Source organism: Aquila chrysaetos, chromosome W (genome assembly GCF_900496995.4).
Source record: "Aquila chrysaetos chrysaetos chromosome W, bAquChr1.4, whole genome shotgun sequence".
Lineage (NCBI taxonomy): Eukaryota > Metazoa > Chordata > Aves > Accipitriformes > Accipitridae > Aquila > Aquila chrysaetos.
Window position 1 is genome coordinate 1,335,600 of NC_054457.1, and position 18,829 is coordinate 1,354,428.

At 38.0% G+C, this 18,829-nt stretch overlaps 1 protein-coding gene across 6 annotated transcripts in view; it reads right to left on the reverse strand.

Annotated features, from left to right (window-relative positions):
* Nucleotides 1-285: 285 nt before the first annotated feature.
* Nucleotides 286-18,829, reverse strand: part of LOC121232772 (zinc finger RNA-binding protein-like) — a 39,232-nt gene continuing 20,688 nt past the window's right edge. For 4 of the 6 annotated variants that reach the window (XM_041121198.1, XM_041121196.1, XM_041121201.1 and 1 more), the window contains 12 exons: nt 16,122-16,266; nt 15,033-15,251; nt 13,506-13,756; nt 12,312-12,503; nt 9,775-10,075; nt 8,653-8,846; nt 5,976-6,095; nt 4,842-4,987; nt 4,287-4,449; nt 2,357-2,562; nt 1,961-2,111; nt 286-459 (listed from right to left, as the gene is read on the reverse strand). In XM_041121198.1, the coding sequence (XP_040977132.1) occupies nt 301-459; nt 1,961-2,111; nt 2,357-2,562; nt 4,287-4,449; nt 4,842-4,987; nt 5,976-6,095; nt 8,653-8,846; nt 9,775-10,075; nt 12,312-12,503; nt 13,506-13,756; nt 15,033-15,251; nt 16,122-16,266 (2,247 nt within the window). In that variant the 3' untranslated portion in view covers nt 286-300. The remainder of the gene's footprint in view (nt 460-1,960; nt 2,112-2,356; nt 2,563-4,286; nt 4,450-4,841; nt 4,988-5,975; nt 6,096-8,652; nt 8,847-9,774; nt 10,076-12,311; nt 12,504-13,505; nt 13,757-15,032; nt 15,252-16,121; nt 16,267-18,829) is intronic. The other 2 variants (XM_041121199.1, XM_041121197.1) reach the window with 1 other exon arrangement.

Genomic DNA, 18,829 nt, shown 5'->3' on the forward strand with positions numbered 1-18,829 from the left:
AAAATACTTGGTTTTCCTTTCCACATAATTTTGGGGGGGGGGGGGGGGGAGACAGACTCAAGTTTGTACCTTTTCCAGAAAGCTGAGGTTGGGACATAAAGTTAGAATTTTAAAAAATTAAATAAACGCATCATATAAGCATTTATTTTAACCAACTGTTCTCTACCAAGACTGGCTTTTGAAAAACAAGGTTTCGATCAAATACATTATTTGTGCCAGCATGTTGCCTTCTAGGACCTTAATGCCACCTTAAGCAGAACAGATAAACATATAAAAACAGATGAGAAAGAAGTAACATCTTTAACAACTTCCCAACCCTCCATCCCTCATGTTCTCCTCCCGAATGACTGGAGATGTCAGTGTGATAGTAACTTGCATTTTGGGTTCCACACATGAATTCAAAATTATTGCTGCTTCTGGGACTGCACACTTGATATCGTATTTCTCAGGACTTATTACCTAAATATCAAGAAACAGAAATTTCTATTAGCATGTGGCCAAAAAAAGTATGGGGAAGAAAATGGATTTCAACATAGTCTTTTTAATAGACAGAAACGCAATATAATTATATGAAGCAGATACCTCTGTATTCAAAGAAACAACAGTATACACAATTAAGATAGAGAGAGAGAGATATATATGGACTCGCATACTGTTTCCAAATCATTAATGAAAATACACAGCAGTCACCAAGCACGCAGAAGAAAAAAAACTACCCATAAAGGAAATTCATATACTAAGTAAATTACATAACAAGAGTCTTGACAGTGTTTGAGATAAAGAAAAGCCTCAGTGCCACTTAAAGTGCCAGTTGGATATATTTCTCATTGGAACATAGGAGCCTTTAAAAAGCACAAAAGATGCAGTGGTGGTTCTTCGAGCTCACAGTTACAGGATGGGTACTGCTAGGCACATTCTATACTTGGCTGTCACAACATCCTCTGATGAGAGCAAAGGGCAAGATAAACACCAGGGAAAAAAAAAAGTAAGAGTAACAATGTGGTTATTCAGAATTGCTTCTTGCAACTAGATTTAATAATTCTAAATACCCCCAAAAGGAAGCTGTAGGCACCTCTATCACCTTCTTCCACAAACTAGAGGGACAAGTAACTTCTCCACAAAGCCAGACCAAGATGTGCAGTTTTTAAATTTTCTTCTGTTCTGTTATTTCAAACAAGAGCAAACCCAAGATTATTCTCTAATTAATCTGATCCTGCTAATGCTTCTACCATGCCACTGATTCTGATGAGCATTTTACCAGACTGCATTGAAATACTAATGCTGTGACAAGCATTCTATAACGATGGTGGACAGGCTTTGTTAGGTAGAGAGCACTGGAGCTAAAGACTTTATTCTGTACTTTCATTTCTTGTAGAAACACAGCAAATGGTTTATAGGAATTCTGCTGAATGGTCTAAGACTGCATGTACTTTTGGGGTTTTTTTTGTTTTTGTTTTTTTGAAGTGCCAAATTATAAAAAACAAAAACAAAAAACCACACACAAGACTTGGTTAACTAATTGTGGGACTACAAAGCACTGACACATACAAATTGGAAACAAGACATAAGTACAAACAGATTGGCATTAATGGAGAACTTTGACCTTCAGGCAGTGCAAGCTTCCTGTAACCCTGCACAAGTTACCCCTATTGCCGCTGGTAACTGAACAATAGTCTTTTCTTCTGATCATTTCTATTTCCCAGTTAAATGAAATCTATTAAATGATGATTGATGCTACACTGCTAGCATAAACACTTAAACACTTGTATGGACACAATATACAGAAAGCAAAACATGCAGCATAGTCCCTGAATTCAGACAGAAACACTCAGAAAATGAAAAGAAACTGAACCTGAGCTATGAAATGCAGCACAGTCAGCCCTGCAGACATTTGACTTGAGGACAGATTTTTACAGTATCTTTACAAAAATTCAAATCCAAAAATCTAAATACTACTTACTGCAAGTTGTTTGGGAAGACTTTCAGCAATACGACTGAGTAACATCTTTGAAGGCTTCTCAGCACATAACAAAACAAGATTGACGTTTCGGTCTCCACGGAGTAGCAAACCTTTAGCCAAAACGCCTACCCGTAAAACACCTTTCAAAGCTCTGTGAATTATAGGTAAAAGTTGCATTTAAAATAATATAAAACCCATAAAACTCTTGAAGATAGAAAAGTGAAATAAAATAGGAGTATTTCATATACTCTTGAGGCCATAGTGATATATGCTGTATCAAAACCCAAAGAGAACAGAATCCCTGGAAGCACTGATAACAGTGCAAGGAAAAACATAAAATTACTTCAGAAACAAGTGATGAAATTCTTAAAAAACTAATAATAATAAAAAAATTACCTGTCTTTACTGCCATCTTTTTTGTCATCTCCCTCTTTGCTCTTGCTTTTTTCATGGTCAGTCATATTGTCAGAAACAAGTTTCAAAGCACGCTCAGTAATAGAAACAATTTTTTGGACTGCTTGAAGTTCCTCCTCTGTTGGATATATAGCTGCATGCTTGGTCATCACATAGCGGTCATCAGAGGAGTCAGGGCGGCGTAGAGGCTAAACAGACGAAAAAGCACATTTCTGAAATTTCGGTACACTTCCAAGTTCACAGATGATATGTGACCAAAAACCAAACGTGTGGCTAAACAACAGAATATTCAAATCTCAAATCATTGAAACGTAACAAAACATGAACTGAAGTGTCCTTAACAACTTACACTGGTCACAATCAATCATGTCTGAAAAAACATGAAACGTATAAAAAAAATAAACAAATTATGAAATCCCAGAATCAAAAGTACCTCCCCAACATAAATATCTATTGTCTTTCTGTTAACTGGGAAATACTTGCATACTGCTGCAAAATAAAGTATCCATGATTGCTTTCATAGAATCACAGAAGAATTCAAATAGGAAGGGACCTCAGGAGGTCCTCTAGTCCAACCTCCTGTGCAAACCATGGTCAACTATAAGACCATATCATGTTGCTCAGGGCTTTATCCAGTCAGTTCTTGAAAACTGCCAAAGATGGAAGCTGCACAACGTCTGCGTGAAGGAATAATAAAAAAAAAATCCCGTATTCAGTCTGAACCTCTTTTGTCTCAGCTTAAGCTGGTTGTATCTCACCCCCTCACAACTGTAAAGAGCCTGGCTCCATTGTCTTTATAATGCACAGGTATTAGAATGCTATTACATCCCACTGAAGCTATCTCTTCTTCGGGCTGAACGAGCCCAGATCCCTCAAGTCTCTCCTCACAGGGCACACACTCCAGACCCCTGACCATCCTGGTAGCCCCACACTGAACCTGCTATGGTTTATCAATATCCTTCTTGTACTGGAAAGCCCAAAACTGAATGCAGTATTGCAGTTTGGGTCTAATGAAAGCTGATCGCTTCCCTTTATCTACTGATTATGCTCCTGTTAATATCACCCAGAATGCTGTTAGCCTTCCTTGCTGCCAGGGCACACGGTTGGCTCACGTTCAGCTTGCTATCTGCCAAGAACCCCAGGTCCCTTTCAGCAGTGCTGCTATCCAGCCTGTCACTCCCCAGCCCCTCAGTGCAAGGGGTTATACCTTCCCAAGTGCAGCATTAGCCATTTGTCCTTGCAGAATTCTATAAAGTTCCTGTCGGTCCATTACTCCAGTCTGCCTAGGTCCCTCTGGATGGCAGCCCTGCCCTCAAAGGTATCAACTCTTCACCCCACCTTGAACTGATTCAATTTCATGTCAGCTGCAAATCTGATGAGTGTGCACTCACTCCACCTTTCAGATCATTGATAAGGTGCTAATGAGACAAATCCCAGGATAAACTATGTGGTACTGCACTTGTTACTGACCTCCAGGTAGAGTACGACCCACCACTAACCATTATCCTCTGGGACTGACGATCTAACCACTTTTTATCCATACATTTGTCCACAATTAGATAAATAAAGTATAATGCAATTCAATAAAAAAATAGTACACAAATCCAGAGTGACTTGTATTTCAGAAGAAACAATATTTGTCTTCAAGGCATCCTTTCATCATAAGTGGACTTATTTTGGAAAACAGGTCCATCTACACAGTTTCATTAGTATATAATTTTTTCTTCACTTTTCCAAATCCTTTATTAAGAAACACTGGAGACAACTAAAGTAGCACTGAATAATTTATAGTTCTTAACTGTGCCTCCTGGTAAGTATGCTTTGGGGGTTTTTTTGTTTTGGTTTGGTTTTTTGTTTGGGTTTTTTTTCCTTTTTTTTTTTGTTTTCCCTCCCCTGAAGTTAAGAAACTCACAGCTGGTCCTTGAGGCTGAGGAAGCATTCCTGGTCTAACTCCCAGCAGGCCTAGAGGTCCCGGAGGACCATGAGGATATCCTCCATCTGGTATTCTGCGACGGTCATCCCAGTGATGCTGCTCTTCCTCCATTCTTCTCCAGTACATGTCCTCTTCATATCGCCTGAAGTGTGTCAATCAAAGTGTTCTCTTTATATAGCAGTTAATACTTCCAACCATTCCAAATAAATTCTTGGATGTCCTCACTAACTCATTTCTAGTAGTCATAAGCAAATACCAGTGAACTCCAGAGGGTAACTAAAATGAATGGTTATTTTGAAAGCGTGCCTGAATTTATAGCAAATAATTTTAATAAGTCTACATTCCTCAGAGGGATTGAACACTAACAAACAAAAACAAATAAAAAACCCCGAGGAATAATGACAACTTAATTTAAAACAAGACAGTAGAGTTCCCAAAACAAGTATTCAAAATAAGTAACTACAGAAGCAGAGTTAGTTTTAGATAATCTGACTGCAGGTTTGTCTCATTCATTGATAAAACAGAACACATTACCTCATTTCCATCCTCCAGCGTTCTTCCTCTTCTCGCCTTCTCCAGTATTCTTCTTTCTGCATCTGTTTCCTCATCTTCTCTTCTTGAATTTTTCTTGCTCGAATACTGGGCTTTACTTCTACTTGTAAGTCTGGGTTTACTTTTTTCTAGTTTAGAAAAATAATGAATGAAACGTTGGTTTGCCTCTTGTCATCTCAAATTACAGAGTTGTTCTGACATATTTAACACATACACTACTGTTCTATGATAAAATCAAGGGGAGTAAAATGCAGTTTTAGAACTGCACCGATTGAATAGTTGAAGAAGAAAAATCTGTGTCCGGTATTTTAAAGGAAAGAAATAGCAACGTCTTACAAATAGTATGAATTCCCTCTTCAACTATATGAGAACAAAGCAATTTCAGATTAAAAATGTTACACGAAATACTATGTAATTTGCTGTTCATTCTGTAGCAGGATGACTACTCTATAGCCTGAAAAACAACATTTCATCTTAACTACAGCGTGCTTCCTGATGCCCTGTTCCTGAAGGGTCCCTCATACAGGGGCATAATCATGAGTTACTGAATACATTTTTCTGGCAATTTTTTTTCTTCTTTCATCCCTTCCCATGATTATGTAGGCCCACTGTATCTCCTGTGACCACAGTAGATTCTTCCTATATAATCTTATAATAAACAAAACATACACCACACATCAGTACAGATGTCTCTCCATTCATGACTAAAAAGTCTGCAACACTTGTTTCTCAAATGTCTCCACAACAGGTTTATTATGTGGTTTATCCTGCCGAAAACATTGAGCACTACTATTTTACATTATTTGAAATTCATGGTAAACAACATAAAGCACCTACTGTTGCTTGCATACATTATACAATATTTTAATGTTGCAAAGGTTGCCTGAAAGCATCATTCAAAATGTTTAAAAAAAAACCCCAAACCAAAATGCAGTTTCACATTCTGCATTACTACTTTAAAGACTATACTCCCTAAGAAATATGTTTCTCTAGGTTTTTTTATATGCTGTTTACTCAGAGTACCTACTTTTGACTAGTCTTTAAATATAAGAACATGTAATCAGTCAGCTGACATCTGGTGGATTTTCAGATAGAAGCATTAGCGTTTCTACTAACCTTATACTGAAGTCTGTGGCGCCTCCCTTTTAAGTGCATCTCCTTGGCATTAGGATCATTAAAACTGCATTCACAAAGTTTACAGTGAAAACGGATCACCTTTCCTTCATCATTTCTTACCTGGAAAATAAAGTTATAACATATTGGCTTTTTTTTTTTTTAAAAAAAAACTAAAGCTGATGTAAAAATTAATCTAATTCAGTGACACTGGATAATGTCTACCCATCTCAAAACATGGTAAGAAGTTCACACAGTAACTGAAAGAAGGCAAAATAGAACTTTAAATTCTGACAGACACACCATTGTGTATGGTAATGAACAAAGAACAAAGTTCTTACAAAGAGTACACAGCTTTAAACTCGAGCCTGAACATATTGAGTTGAATAATTACAAACCCGCAAATGATGAAAAATTTACATCAGACTTCATCCGCATATCTCATGCCACCCACATGAAGAATGCCCCACTGAGCTCAAAAGAAACACGCACAATACGAAAACATAAACATATACACAAGCCTTTACAGGTTCAATACCCTGTCACTCTTATCTTCAAGGAAGACCCAGGGAATTACAGGCCAGTCAGCCTCACTTCGATCCCTAGGAAGGTGATGGAGCTGCTAATCCTGGAAACCATTCCCAGGCACATTAAGGACAAAAAAAAAAAAAAATCATCACCAGTAGTCAGCATGGCTTCACCAAAAGGAAGTCGTGTTGATTAACTTGATAAACTTCTGCAATGAAATGACCAGCCTGGTAGATGAGGGGAGAGCAGTTGATGTTGTCTACCTGGACTTCAGTAAGGCCTTTGAAACACTCTCACCATATCCTCATAGATGAGCTGTTGATGTATGGGCTGGATAAGCATACAGCGAGGTGGATTGAAAGTTGGCTGAATAGCAAGTCCAGAGGGCGGTGATCAACAGAAAGAAACCTAGTTGGAGGCTAGTAACTAGCAGCGTACCACAGGGGTCAATACTAGATCCAGTCATGTTTAAGATCTACATTAATGATCTGGATGATGGGGCAGAGTGTACCCTCGGCAAGTTTGCTGATGACACAAAACTGGGAGCAGTGGCTGATGTGCCAGAAGGTTGTGCTGCCACCCAGAGAGAGATATCTCAACGGGCTGGAGAAACGGGCTGACAGGAACCTTATGAAGTTCAACAGGGGGAAGTGCAAAGTCCAGCACCTGGGGGGAACAACCCCATGCACCAATATATGCTGGGGGCCACCCAGCTTGAAAGCAGCTTGGCAGAAAAGGACCTGGGGGGTCCTGGTGAACACCAAGTTGAACTTGAGCCAACAATGTGCCCTTGTAGCAAAGAAGGTGAATGGCATCCTGGGCTGCCATTAGACAAAGTATTGCCAGCAGGTCAAGGGAGGTGATCCTTCCACTTTATTCAGCACTGGTGAGGCCACACCTGGAGTCCTGTGTCCAGTTCTGGGCTCCCCAGTGCAAGAGAGACATGAACATACTGGAGAGAGCCCAATAAAGGGCCACAGAGATGATGAAGGGACTGGAGCCTCTCTCCTATGAGGAAAGGCTGAGAGAGCTGGGACTGTTTAGCCTAGAGATGAGAAGGCTCAGGGGGGATCTTATTAATGTATATAAATACCTGAAGGGAGGATGCAAAGAGGACAGAGCCAGGCTCTTTTCAGTGGTGCCCAGTGACAGGACCAGAGGCAATGGGCACAAATCAAAACACAGGAGGTTCCCTTTGAACATCAGGAAATGCTTTTTTTTTTTTTTTTTACTGTGAGGGTAACTGAGCACTGGCACAGGTTGCCCAGGGAACTTGTGGAATCCCCCTCCTTGGAGATATTCAAAAGCTGTCTGGACATGGTCCTGGGCAACTGGCTCTAGGTGGCCCTGCTTGAGAAGGATTGGACCCTCAGATAACCTCCAGAGGTCCCTTCCAACCTCAACCATTCTTTGATTCTGTGATTTTGACAGGAGAAAATGTTAGTAGTTGTTATGTCTGCCTGAAAAAGTACCGTCTCAAGCTCAGTTTTCTGTCTTGCGTTATCATTGTGAACATGGCTGTTAAGTAACTCGAATAAAATCGATGCTTTGACAACAAAGGAAGCGGTATAGGCATTGAGCTGTCCGTTGTGTGCAACTGAGTAAAGAGAGGTAGATACAGAGCATGTATTTGCATCACTGTTACAGACACTTGCCGTTATGTTGTGATGTACAGTGAGAAAACATTGCAGAATGTGATTGGATTTCAATGAGGTAGTGAGACTAAACGTGAAGATGAACAAAGCAGTGAGGGTGTATTGAAAACATGAGGATATTCATCCTTGAGATGAGTTATTGATAGTACATGGTTTAGCTATCCATCAGCACTCAGTATTTTTTGTTTTTAATAGAATGACGCAAGGATGCTTTTAGAAACAAGGAAGAGGAAGGGAAATTCAAAATGACTGCAGAGAACCGTCTTTTTTTTTTTTTTTTTTTTTTTTTTTTTTTTTTAGGCCGTGTGTAGTTAAACCATAGAATATGTTACTAGGAACTGCTAAAATTTAACAGAATTCAAGAGAGGATTGCACATGTGCCTGCCTTCAGGTCTAGTGAATTGCATTACAAACCTCAAACGTTCTGTGATTGTTTCATGTTGAATAAATTTTCACCAAAACAGTTAAAAAAATAATCTACATTTTCATATCATTACCTCCTCCACATAGTCATGGCCCACTGGCTGGACATCACTTTGCAAGGCAGCAAGAGCCGTAGGAGTCACTGGTTCAGCTGCTGTATCTGGTTTTATTTCCTGTGTTTGTACTGTAGCAGCAGTTGTTGTTTTAACACTTTCAGCTGATTTAATTTCTTCCAGTTTACTTCCTGTTGTCTGAAGCTTATTACCACCTACAAATCAAAAAAGTTAAAATGATTGACTTCCATAAAATGAGAATATGATTGCACATCATGTGTAAACTGAAGACTTTATTTGCAAGTATCAATGTTCTGGCCAGAGTATTATCAGTCTTTTAAAATTAGTTAAGACTTAAACATATTTTACATACAATTAAAGGTTTTTTAAAAAAAGTTTAACAAAAAGTTATTTAAACAGTTTTTTATTTTAGCAAGAAAACCTTTTGCTTTAGAGTTGTAATTTTCATTGTTCATTTTCATGCTTTTTCAAAAGATAGGACTGAATGGGAACAACTCGGCAAATATATTTTAATCATCTCTTTTTTGTCATCAGATTTTTATTTTTTTTTGTAACTGGATCCAAAAAAGTACTTCGAAACCTTATAATGTTTGTAATAACAAAGCTAGTATACTCTCAGTGTTGCAGCTGCATAGGTCTTTCCTTCAAGAGCAGGATAGCTTATTGTTGAACAACTGCTTCCTATCTCTAAATGTCTGTCACACTTATTTCAAAAAGTTTCCACTGTTAGATTTCCAGTGTTACAAGTATGTTTCAGTTGCCCAGTTATCAACTGCCAACCTACTGCAGGTTGCCTTAACAGCCCAGGCTGTAAACTGAAATTAGGACCAATTGGACTATAAACTGCAATACTGCAACAGCTACTACATAAGGAACCAAGACGTGGGAGGCTTCTTATGAAGGTGGGAGAAGCCTCCAAGAGAGGTCAGGTGGAGACAGCAGGGCAGAAAACACCATAAATTGTGAAGCAAAACTTTTATATACATTCTTATTTTCACCTATCAGTAATTCTCTTAAACACAGAGTTACTCACACATAAAGTTAACTAAATACATTTGTATTTGTTGCACTAAGATCTTTAAAAAAATATAGAATAGGTTAGGTTTCAAAATAAAGACTGACTTCTGTACTTGCCAACAAAGTTTATTTTCGGTGTAGATATTTTCTTTACAGCTATGTTAGCAGCGGTTGAAGATGTTTTGTTGTTGGGCACTGTGTTAAGTGGTGCGTTTGCCATGGGAGTAAGAATTTTCACTGCAGAGGATGCAACAGAGGAGTTCACAGTACTGCTGCTACTTGCTATATTTGAAGCAGAGGCAGTTGGTTTGGAAGCAGATGTGGATGTTGAGGAATTAGCTTGGGTAACCACATTTGGTTCAGTTGAAGGAATGGGTTTGCCAAGTTTTGTGTGCAACTTTACTACCTATAAGAATAAAGAGAAATTCATAATATGATCTCCTTGGGATAACTATAAAAAATGAACTTGTTATAGGTTATGGAAGCTTTAACAGAAACATCACAAAAAAAGTCAATATAAATAAAAAGTTATTGCTTCTTTACAAAAAAGTGATCTCGGGGGGGGGGAAGATGGGAGGACATGTAAATTTCTTGTCATCTGTAACAAGGAAATAGTTATCTCAGATTGCTTATTTCCATTAGAAATTCAGACATTTACTCCAAAAACTGTGTAGACAAGAATAGAAAGCCAATAAACTCACAAGCCAGTAAAACTCAAGGAAACATTTTGCTCAAACTGTTTCAACATGACTGTTTTGTTGCCTGGTTGCTTTTTATTCTCCCTCCAAAAATTGTAGTACATTGAACTATTTTGGTTCCAAATAATATTTGTAAATAAGAGTTATTTAATTCAGTTTCAACAACACTGTCTCTTTTGATCACTACATTTTAAGAGTATTTATATTGAAAGACTTTCCAGGTTACCTAGAAAAACTGAAGATATTCCTTTAGACAAACATTTTCTTTTTTTTTTTTAAAGCACATCTGCAGAGACAGTTAAGGAGTACACAAGAGGCATATTTCAGAGCTCTTTATCTCATAGAAAGTGAAGAGGTACATGCTTATTCTTAGAAGTAATAAGCAAAGGCCTTTTCACAACATGCTTGAGAGAATAATACTTCGTTTTGGTGACAGCTGACCATCACCTGAAAAAGCAATGCATGTAGTCCATAAGAACAAAACATGCAAAATGAAAACTAAAGAACTAAAGACAGGGTTTGAAAATAGCTAAAAAAAAAAAAACACACAAAAAAACCCAAACAAAAAACAACAAACAAAAAACCACACACAACCACCCACACACAAAACACCACACCACAAATCTGCTAGACATGCCTTTAATGCGAACACATGTACACAATCATGATATGCTCAACTGTACACATATACTACTTAGTTTTTTGTTCTTATTTTTTTAAGCATGTTCCCTACCAGAATACAGACATATTAATGTCACATAATACTATAAATTTAAGTTCAAGCAACTCTTCAAAATTACTTTTTTCCAGTAGAATACACAAGTCTTCAGTGTACCAAAGAAATAAAGTCCTTTGAGATTTCATTTTTACACTGATGACAACCTAAATTAACATTAGTTAGCAACTATCTATGAGGAAGAGAAAGTGACATCCAAATATATAAAGATAATATATACCATACTCCATATACCTATGGAGTTACCGGGCACAACCCAAAAATTTAATGGCTCAAATTTAATGAAAGAAAGAGCACTAGGCAAGTCTATCTAAATTATAATTTTCATTCTTGTACTAACAAAAAATAATATTGGGAAAATTGTTTTAAATTTGCTATGAGATTTATTTATTTTAATAGGAATGATGTTACTGATGCCACTTTGTACAGTGTTCTGAGATACAAAGAGCTATAAAAGCTGAATACTGTATCCATTACTGACATTAATCTTTCCAGAGTTATGAGGAGAATCCGTAATATCTAAACACACATTCCACACTGCCATTCCATTTACTATTGTACGGCCAAATTTAAAACACAGGTCACAGGGGTTCACAGCGCAGCCCGCAGTCTTTATTCCACAATGCCCACCTAACTGCACCCAAACAGTAGGGAAAGCATGCTTACCAAAACTCTTCCAAACATACTCATTATAAAGTCTACTACAGGACATTGTTCCTTGCTCCTGTATGTCAATTTTCTTTGCAAGAAATACCAAAAAGTGATGCATAATAGTCCCGTCCCTTGGCACTAACTCAGCTTACAGTGTTTCAAAGCGCACTGAGAGCTTCACAGCACCAGACAAATAAGAAGAATGACAAGAAAAGTCTTGAAAAGAGTTAGGGGGTACAAGCATGCTACCTCATGTCCTCATTGACGCTTTTCTCCATCTTACTCTATACCTTCTTCCTACAATTTACACACTTTGCCCAATACATCCTCTTCTCATTGATGCCGTAACAATATTTTTTCCCCCCTTTCTCCCAACAAGGCCCTTCTAATAGTGAGCTTAAAGATAAGTTTGAAACAAAAAGTAGAACTAAACATCTTTAAACAAAATAATTTGAATTATAATGTTTCTGTGTATTTTCTCCTCTCTAAGATGAGAAAAAACGATGGGAAGAAATACATGACTGACTTGTATAATAAGGACAAGAGAAAGTTCTTACTTTCTGATGCTTGGCTCCACGGATATGGGCAGCATAAGCATCTGCTCCTGTACAAGACACATCACAAAGCTCACAGCGCAACTGATTCTGAGTTCCACGAGTAGAAGTGCTGCTGTTATTGGTGTTCTGGGAAGCTTTTAATGCTGCTTCTTTCTTTTTGTGTTTCTGGCCTTCTAAGTGTTCTTTATAAGTCTGTTTAAATAAACAATACACACACAATAAGCTATCTTTGTACTGCTCATTCATCACTCACGTGAATACGTTATATAGAATATAGCATAAAACACATACTTTGTATGAGAAATACTACCTACACTGAATATTTCTTCCATATGACATGCTTTAAGGCATAAGCAGGCCACTTCTAAGACCAAGAAATTTTCTTCACCACCAGGATTCCACTTTTAGATAATACAATATGGTCTTTTCTCCTCTACCTTCTCACTTCCTCAGTCAAGTACTGCTCAACAGATATTACCATTGAAAGCCTGATAAGATCAGAAAACTGCGTTTCAGTTGCAGTTTCCTGCATTGCACTGAATTATTCTTGATTTTGAATTTTCCTCAAACTGCAAGACCACAGTTATTAAATGTATCCAGAGAACTAAAAAAATAAATTCAATAGAAGGTAGTGCATAAATAAAGCTGTGCTGAAAATGAAATGCAGAAGTTGCTATTTGTTCCTATACCAACACTGGCAACCTGTAGAGTAGACAGAGTGGGAAATAATGACAAATTTACCTAAAGAATAAGAACTGTTTTGCCAAACACACACACAAACACTATGCATGAATTGATATCTACTTTTTATGCGCTCGTACCTACTGTGAAACTAAACTGGGATGCTGGAATACAATGAAGAATAAATTTTCAGGCTTACCATTCATAAAGTTTTGAAAAAAGTATTTAAAAAGAAGTTTGCTATGCTAAAAAAGCCAATCAAATTCAATGTTTAGGATACTTCTGGAGTCCAAAGCACAGCTGAAGCTTCTCTGTACAAGCTAAGGGGATGCATCTTTTTGTCTTCTCATAGGACTTCTTTCTATAATAGCACACATTTTCATTTAATTATTCCTTTAGTAAAAGTATAGAATCAGGTCTTTAAAAATTAACAAATATTCTTAAAGGGGTCATTTTTTTAGCTGAAAAAATTATGACTAAAGCATATAGCAGAATATTACATAATACAGGTACCTGTGGTCCAGCACAGCTGATCTTACAAACATCACAGTAGTGGATCTGGGGTGGTTTGGGAGGTTGCTTTGGTTTCAGTTGCTTATTTTGGAATGGTGCTTTTTTAGTAAAGGTGGTCCCTGTCCAAGCAGCTGTTGCAGCAGCAGCAGCAGCAGCTGCCGCTGCTGCCTGTTTCTGTTGCTGCTGCTGCTGCTGGTAATAGGACGATGCAGCTGAATACACTGCGGCTTCATAGCCGGAATAAGAGGTACCTCAAAGATCAAAATTAAATAAATGTTACATCACTGTACATCATGTATCAATTACATAATACACTAATTCCAAGCATGTTGCATAATAGAGTTGGGGGGGGTAGGGCAGGATATAAACAATTTCTTGAGATCTTGTTAGACAGTCTGAATTTTTCTTGATGTTTCACAGTACACAAATGCATAGCATACCACTTGTATCAGGAATATATTTGATTTTAAGCAAATCTTTGCAGACACACAGTTATGTTAGATATATCAAAGCATCCCTAAAGAATATGTGAAATTTCCTGGTACATCTGGTAAGACCGAGTATGATGTAACAAGAATTTTAATAAAAGATTTATCAAAGGCCACGAAGTAAGCAGTCTTCCAGAACCAGATTTACTGTTCAAGTACCAAAATGAAAAGGAAGACCAATATTGGGGGGGGGAGATAAAAGACAGAATGGCTAGTGCTATTACATTCTATTTCACTGATTTAAATTGTTTTAGTGCAGAGAAGCTGCTTGCCCACTAAAACCTCTGCAGCACACCCTGTCTACACACTCCTTGAATTCTAGTATCAAAGTTGAATAAATCAAGGAAACTGGGCTTTCATACCTTTGAGCCAGTTTTCCCATAAACTTTCTACATCTACTGGTTCAACTATTTTAATCCTCTGATCAGGCTCTGTTTCAAGGAAGTCTTAAAATCCCTTTTTAAACAGAAAACAAAAAAACCCCAAGAAGTTCAAGGTAGCTATAATATGCCAGCTGATTACCATCTGGCCATAAAGTTAACACCTTTTCCATCTTTAACTACTTTTTGGATTCCTAATGTTTGAAGGAAAGTCTTTTTTTTTTAGCATCCATTCTCCTCCCATTTTGGGTCAAGACAACCCAAACTGACAAGATTTATATTGGACTGCTCCTCCCTGTCTCTGTAACTGCTGTTTGATGGCAGCATGCTCCCAATTTCCCTGGGTTATATTTGTGTGGATGCATTTCCTTATTTTTTCTATCTCCCATCTTTTCTCTCCAAACCTTACAGTAAGTCACAAAACACCATGCATGTAGCAATACCAATTCTTTGTATATTATCACATGTAACAAAATAGGCACATACAAATATTAAATCTCTTTTAAAGACACATCAAAATATTTTGCCATTATTATGATTTAACTGGTTGATACTTCTCAGTAGACTATGATGTAATTGAACACAAACATTCTGAGTATTTAAATCCTCTCCTGTAACAATTACAAAGATTCCAGCAACATAATATGCAAAATTCTTACCAGAGTAAGTAACCGCTGTTGTACTATACGTTGCACTTTGAGTATAAGATGGAACAACAGTAGCTGCAGCTGCTACTGGCTGCACAGCAGAGGATACCGGATATATAGAAAACGTAGTTGTTGCTGGACTTGGGGTTGCAGGTTTTATAGCTGTCACTTGTCGTGTTTGCTGGGCTTGGGTATACTGAGTTGCCCCTTGGCTATATCCTGCTTTTGGAGCTAATTAGGATAGAAAATAGAAGCGTACAAACATTGATATGCTTTAGTTGAATGAAATGCAAACCATATTAAGTGATACTTAATGATATGCTAAGGAATAAACACATAAGTGTTTTTTACTTTAGTTTGGTTGTTTTTTGAGTTGGGTTTTTTTATTTGTTTTGGTTGGTTGGTTTTTTGGGGTGGAGTTTTTTGTTGTTGTGGGTTTTTTGGGTTTTTGTTTGTTTGTTTGTTTTTTGTTGTTGTTGTGTTTTTTTACAGTAATGGTTATACATCGCCTACCATATATCACACAACTGTTTAATAGTGTCACAACTCACATTAGTAAGCCTCAGATTCATTTATGTATTTTTAACTGTGCTGCCATGTTTTTAAACAACCTTCTCATTCAATGGTTTTACTAGAGTACACTAAACCAAAGTACATCTAAACTTTCCTATTATTCCGAATTACAGTAAAAAAAGTAAATAGGATTTATGCTTTGTAGCATTCACGATAGCAATAATTAAAAGAACTACATACATTAAGTAACTAAAGAATTTTAAAAAAAAGTCTAACCAAGTTATCATCTGAACCCACCATTGGCTTTTTGAACCTACTTCAGCAAAAAAGTTTGCCTAGAAATATGTTTTGAGTGTATTTAATAACAATCCAAACCTTAAAGGTAGTTACTTATGGCAATATCACAATAATGTTCAAGTTCTAGGTGCAGCAAATTTTTCTACACATTGACAAGGATTACACGTCAAAACTAAAAAAAAAAAAAAAAAAAAAAATCTGGATAATGTGAAATATTCAAAGACATTTTTAAGGTATTAAAGTAGTACACAGACTGTGTATAATGACAGGAGTTTGAATCATGCCACCCACCTGTCTGGTAGTATGATTCAGCTACTGAAGGTTGAGGCTGGGCAGCAGCAGCCACAGCCGCAGCAGTCGCTGTTGGTTGTTGATAGTATTGTTTGCTGTCATAAGCTACAGCTGGGGCAGTAGATCGAACATAAGAATAGGAATCCTAAAAATTCAAAAAAGAAAAACCAGCAAATTTCTCCTTAAGTATATATCTGGAGTAATAAAAATCATTAGCAGAGCCAAAGAATTTCCTTCTATTCTACTAAAGTAGATTAAAAAAAAAAAAATATCTATAGATACAGTATACACTAATACATGCATTAAAGAAATTCAATTTATGTTTAAAGATACTTCAGACCTGAAGACAACCCGATGGTCTTTTTCAGACTTAATATAGGAATTAACCCCATGCTATTAAATCACTTTCCCTTCCAAATTATTTTTGTTACCGAAAAGCAACTATTCTTACTAGTTTTTCATAATGATTGCATCAGATTACATTCCTGTAAAATATGAAGGAAAAAACCACCACAGATCTCCACAAACCACAATAAATTCACAAGTTTACAAACATGACCCTTTATTGGCTTTAAAAATCCCATCATCAACAATACTTTTCTTGGTTATATTTTTTAGAGTATGAAAGTGATACTCTTAAAGCCTTCTTTACTTTTTGGTGTATCAACTATTCCATTGGGGAACCATATCTAGTTTATAAGGGCAAGGCAAGTAGCCCATTCAAAACCTCCAGAACTCAGGAGTTTGTTAGTAAGCTTAGAAGGGAAGGGCTTGGAAGACACTATATGCATGTACATATATTCTCCCATCCTCACCATATTTATGGTAAAGCGTAAAGAGTTCATCAAGTGAGGGGTAGCAAAGCATGAACTACATTTAGCTGAAATGTACTAATGTATACAATTTATTTTTATTTCAAAGAAATATAACAATAAAATCTCTTTTCCATCCAACCTGTGTAAAGTAGAAATAATTTTCTTTAGTTTAGGGGACTCTTTACTGTCTGAATGCATCTAGTAACTGACTAGTTTAATGACCTCGTAATTATGAGTAAACACACTACTGGAAAGACTCCTACATTTCAATTCATTACCATATATAACAAATTACAAAAGCCATACAAAGGAATTTATAACATACAGCAACAGTATGGTCCTTTTAAACAAAAATACTAACTAGAATCTAGATAATGCCTTGATAAGTTTAGGACTAAAAAGTTAAAGAATTGTTACAAGGGACATACTATTTCAATGTCCTCTGTCTCATAGTAAATGCACATTTTAACTATGAGCCGTGCCATAAGAGTTTGATAACTCTTGTGCATAAACACACCAGCCTAGAAATATCCACTGAAGACTAAGAAATGCTAATGCAGAAAAAAAGCTGATAAAGATACAAATAAAGCCCACATTTCCAATGGGAAACTACCTGGCCATGTAAAACCCCTCATCTTTCTGCATCTAAGATGTCTGATTGAAACCAATGGGCTAGGGTTACTGATGTGCATATACGCTTGCATTGTGTGAATCTAGACAGACAGGAAAAACTGCAACTTCTCACTCTTAAGAGCTGAACAGGAGTAAACACTTATGTTAGATAAGTCCCAAGATAACCTCTACAGACAAATCTTTCAACTGCAAAACTGATGCAGCGCTCCAATTTGTACTGCTAAATTTCTTTATTCCTGAAGAGGAATACAAGTCGTGGGTCGACATAAGGACAGGGAGAGATCACTCAACCAATTACGATCACAGGAAAAACACACTTGACAGGGAAAATTAACTTAATTTATTGCCAATCAACCAGAGTAGGGTAATGAGAAATAAAACCAAATCTTAGAACACCTTCCCCCCTACCCCTCCCTTCTTCCTGGGCACAACTTCACTCCCAGATTCTCTACCAACCCCCCCCCCCAGCGGCACAGGGGGACAGGGATCAGGGAATGGGGGTTACAGTCAGTTCATCATACGTTATCTCTGCCGCTTCATCCTCTTCAGGGGCAGGACTCATCACGCTCTTCCTCTGCTCCACCATGGGGTCCCTCCCATGGGAGACAGTCCTCCACAAACTTCTCCAACATGGGTCCTTTCCACGGAGTGCAGTCCTTCAGGAGCACACTGCTCCAGCGTGGGTCCCCCACGGGGTCACAAGTCCTGCCAGAAAACCTGCTCCAACGTGGGCTCCTCTCTCTCCACAGATCCGCAGGTCCTGCCAGGAGCCTGCTCCAGCGCGGGCTTCCCACAGGGTCACAGCCCCCTTCAGGCATCCACCTGCTCTGGCATGGGGTCCTCCATGGGCTGCACGTGGATATCTGCTCCACCGTGGACCTCCATGGGCTGCAGGGGGACAGCCTGCCTCACCATGGTCTTCACCACGGGCTGCAGGGGAATCTCTGCTCCGGCGCCTGGAGCATCTCCTCCCCCTCCTTCTTCACTGACCTTGGTGTCTGCAGGGTTGTTTCTCTTACATATTCTCACTCCTCTCTCCGGCTGCCATTTCTGTGCTGCCGCAACTTTTTTTTTCCCCTTCTTAAATATGTTATCACAGAGGCACTACCACTGTCACTGATTGGCTCACCCTTGGCCAGCAGCAGGTCCGTCTTAGAGCCGGCTGGCATTGGCTCCATGGGACATAGGGGAAGCTTCTAGCAGCTTCTCACAGAAGCCACCCCATAACCCCCTCGCTACCAAAACCTTGCCACACAAACC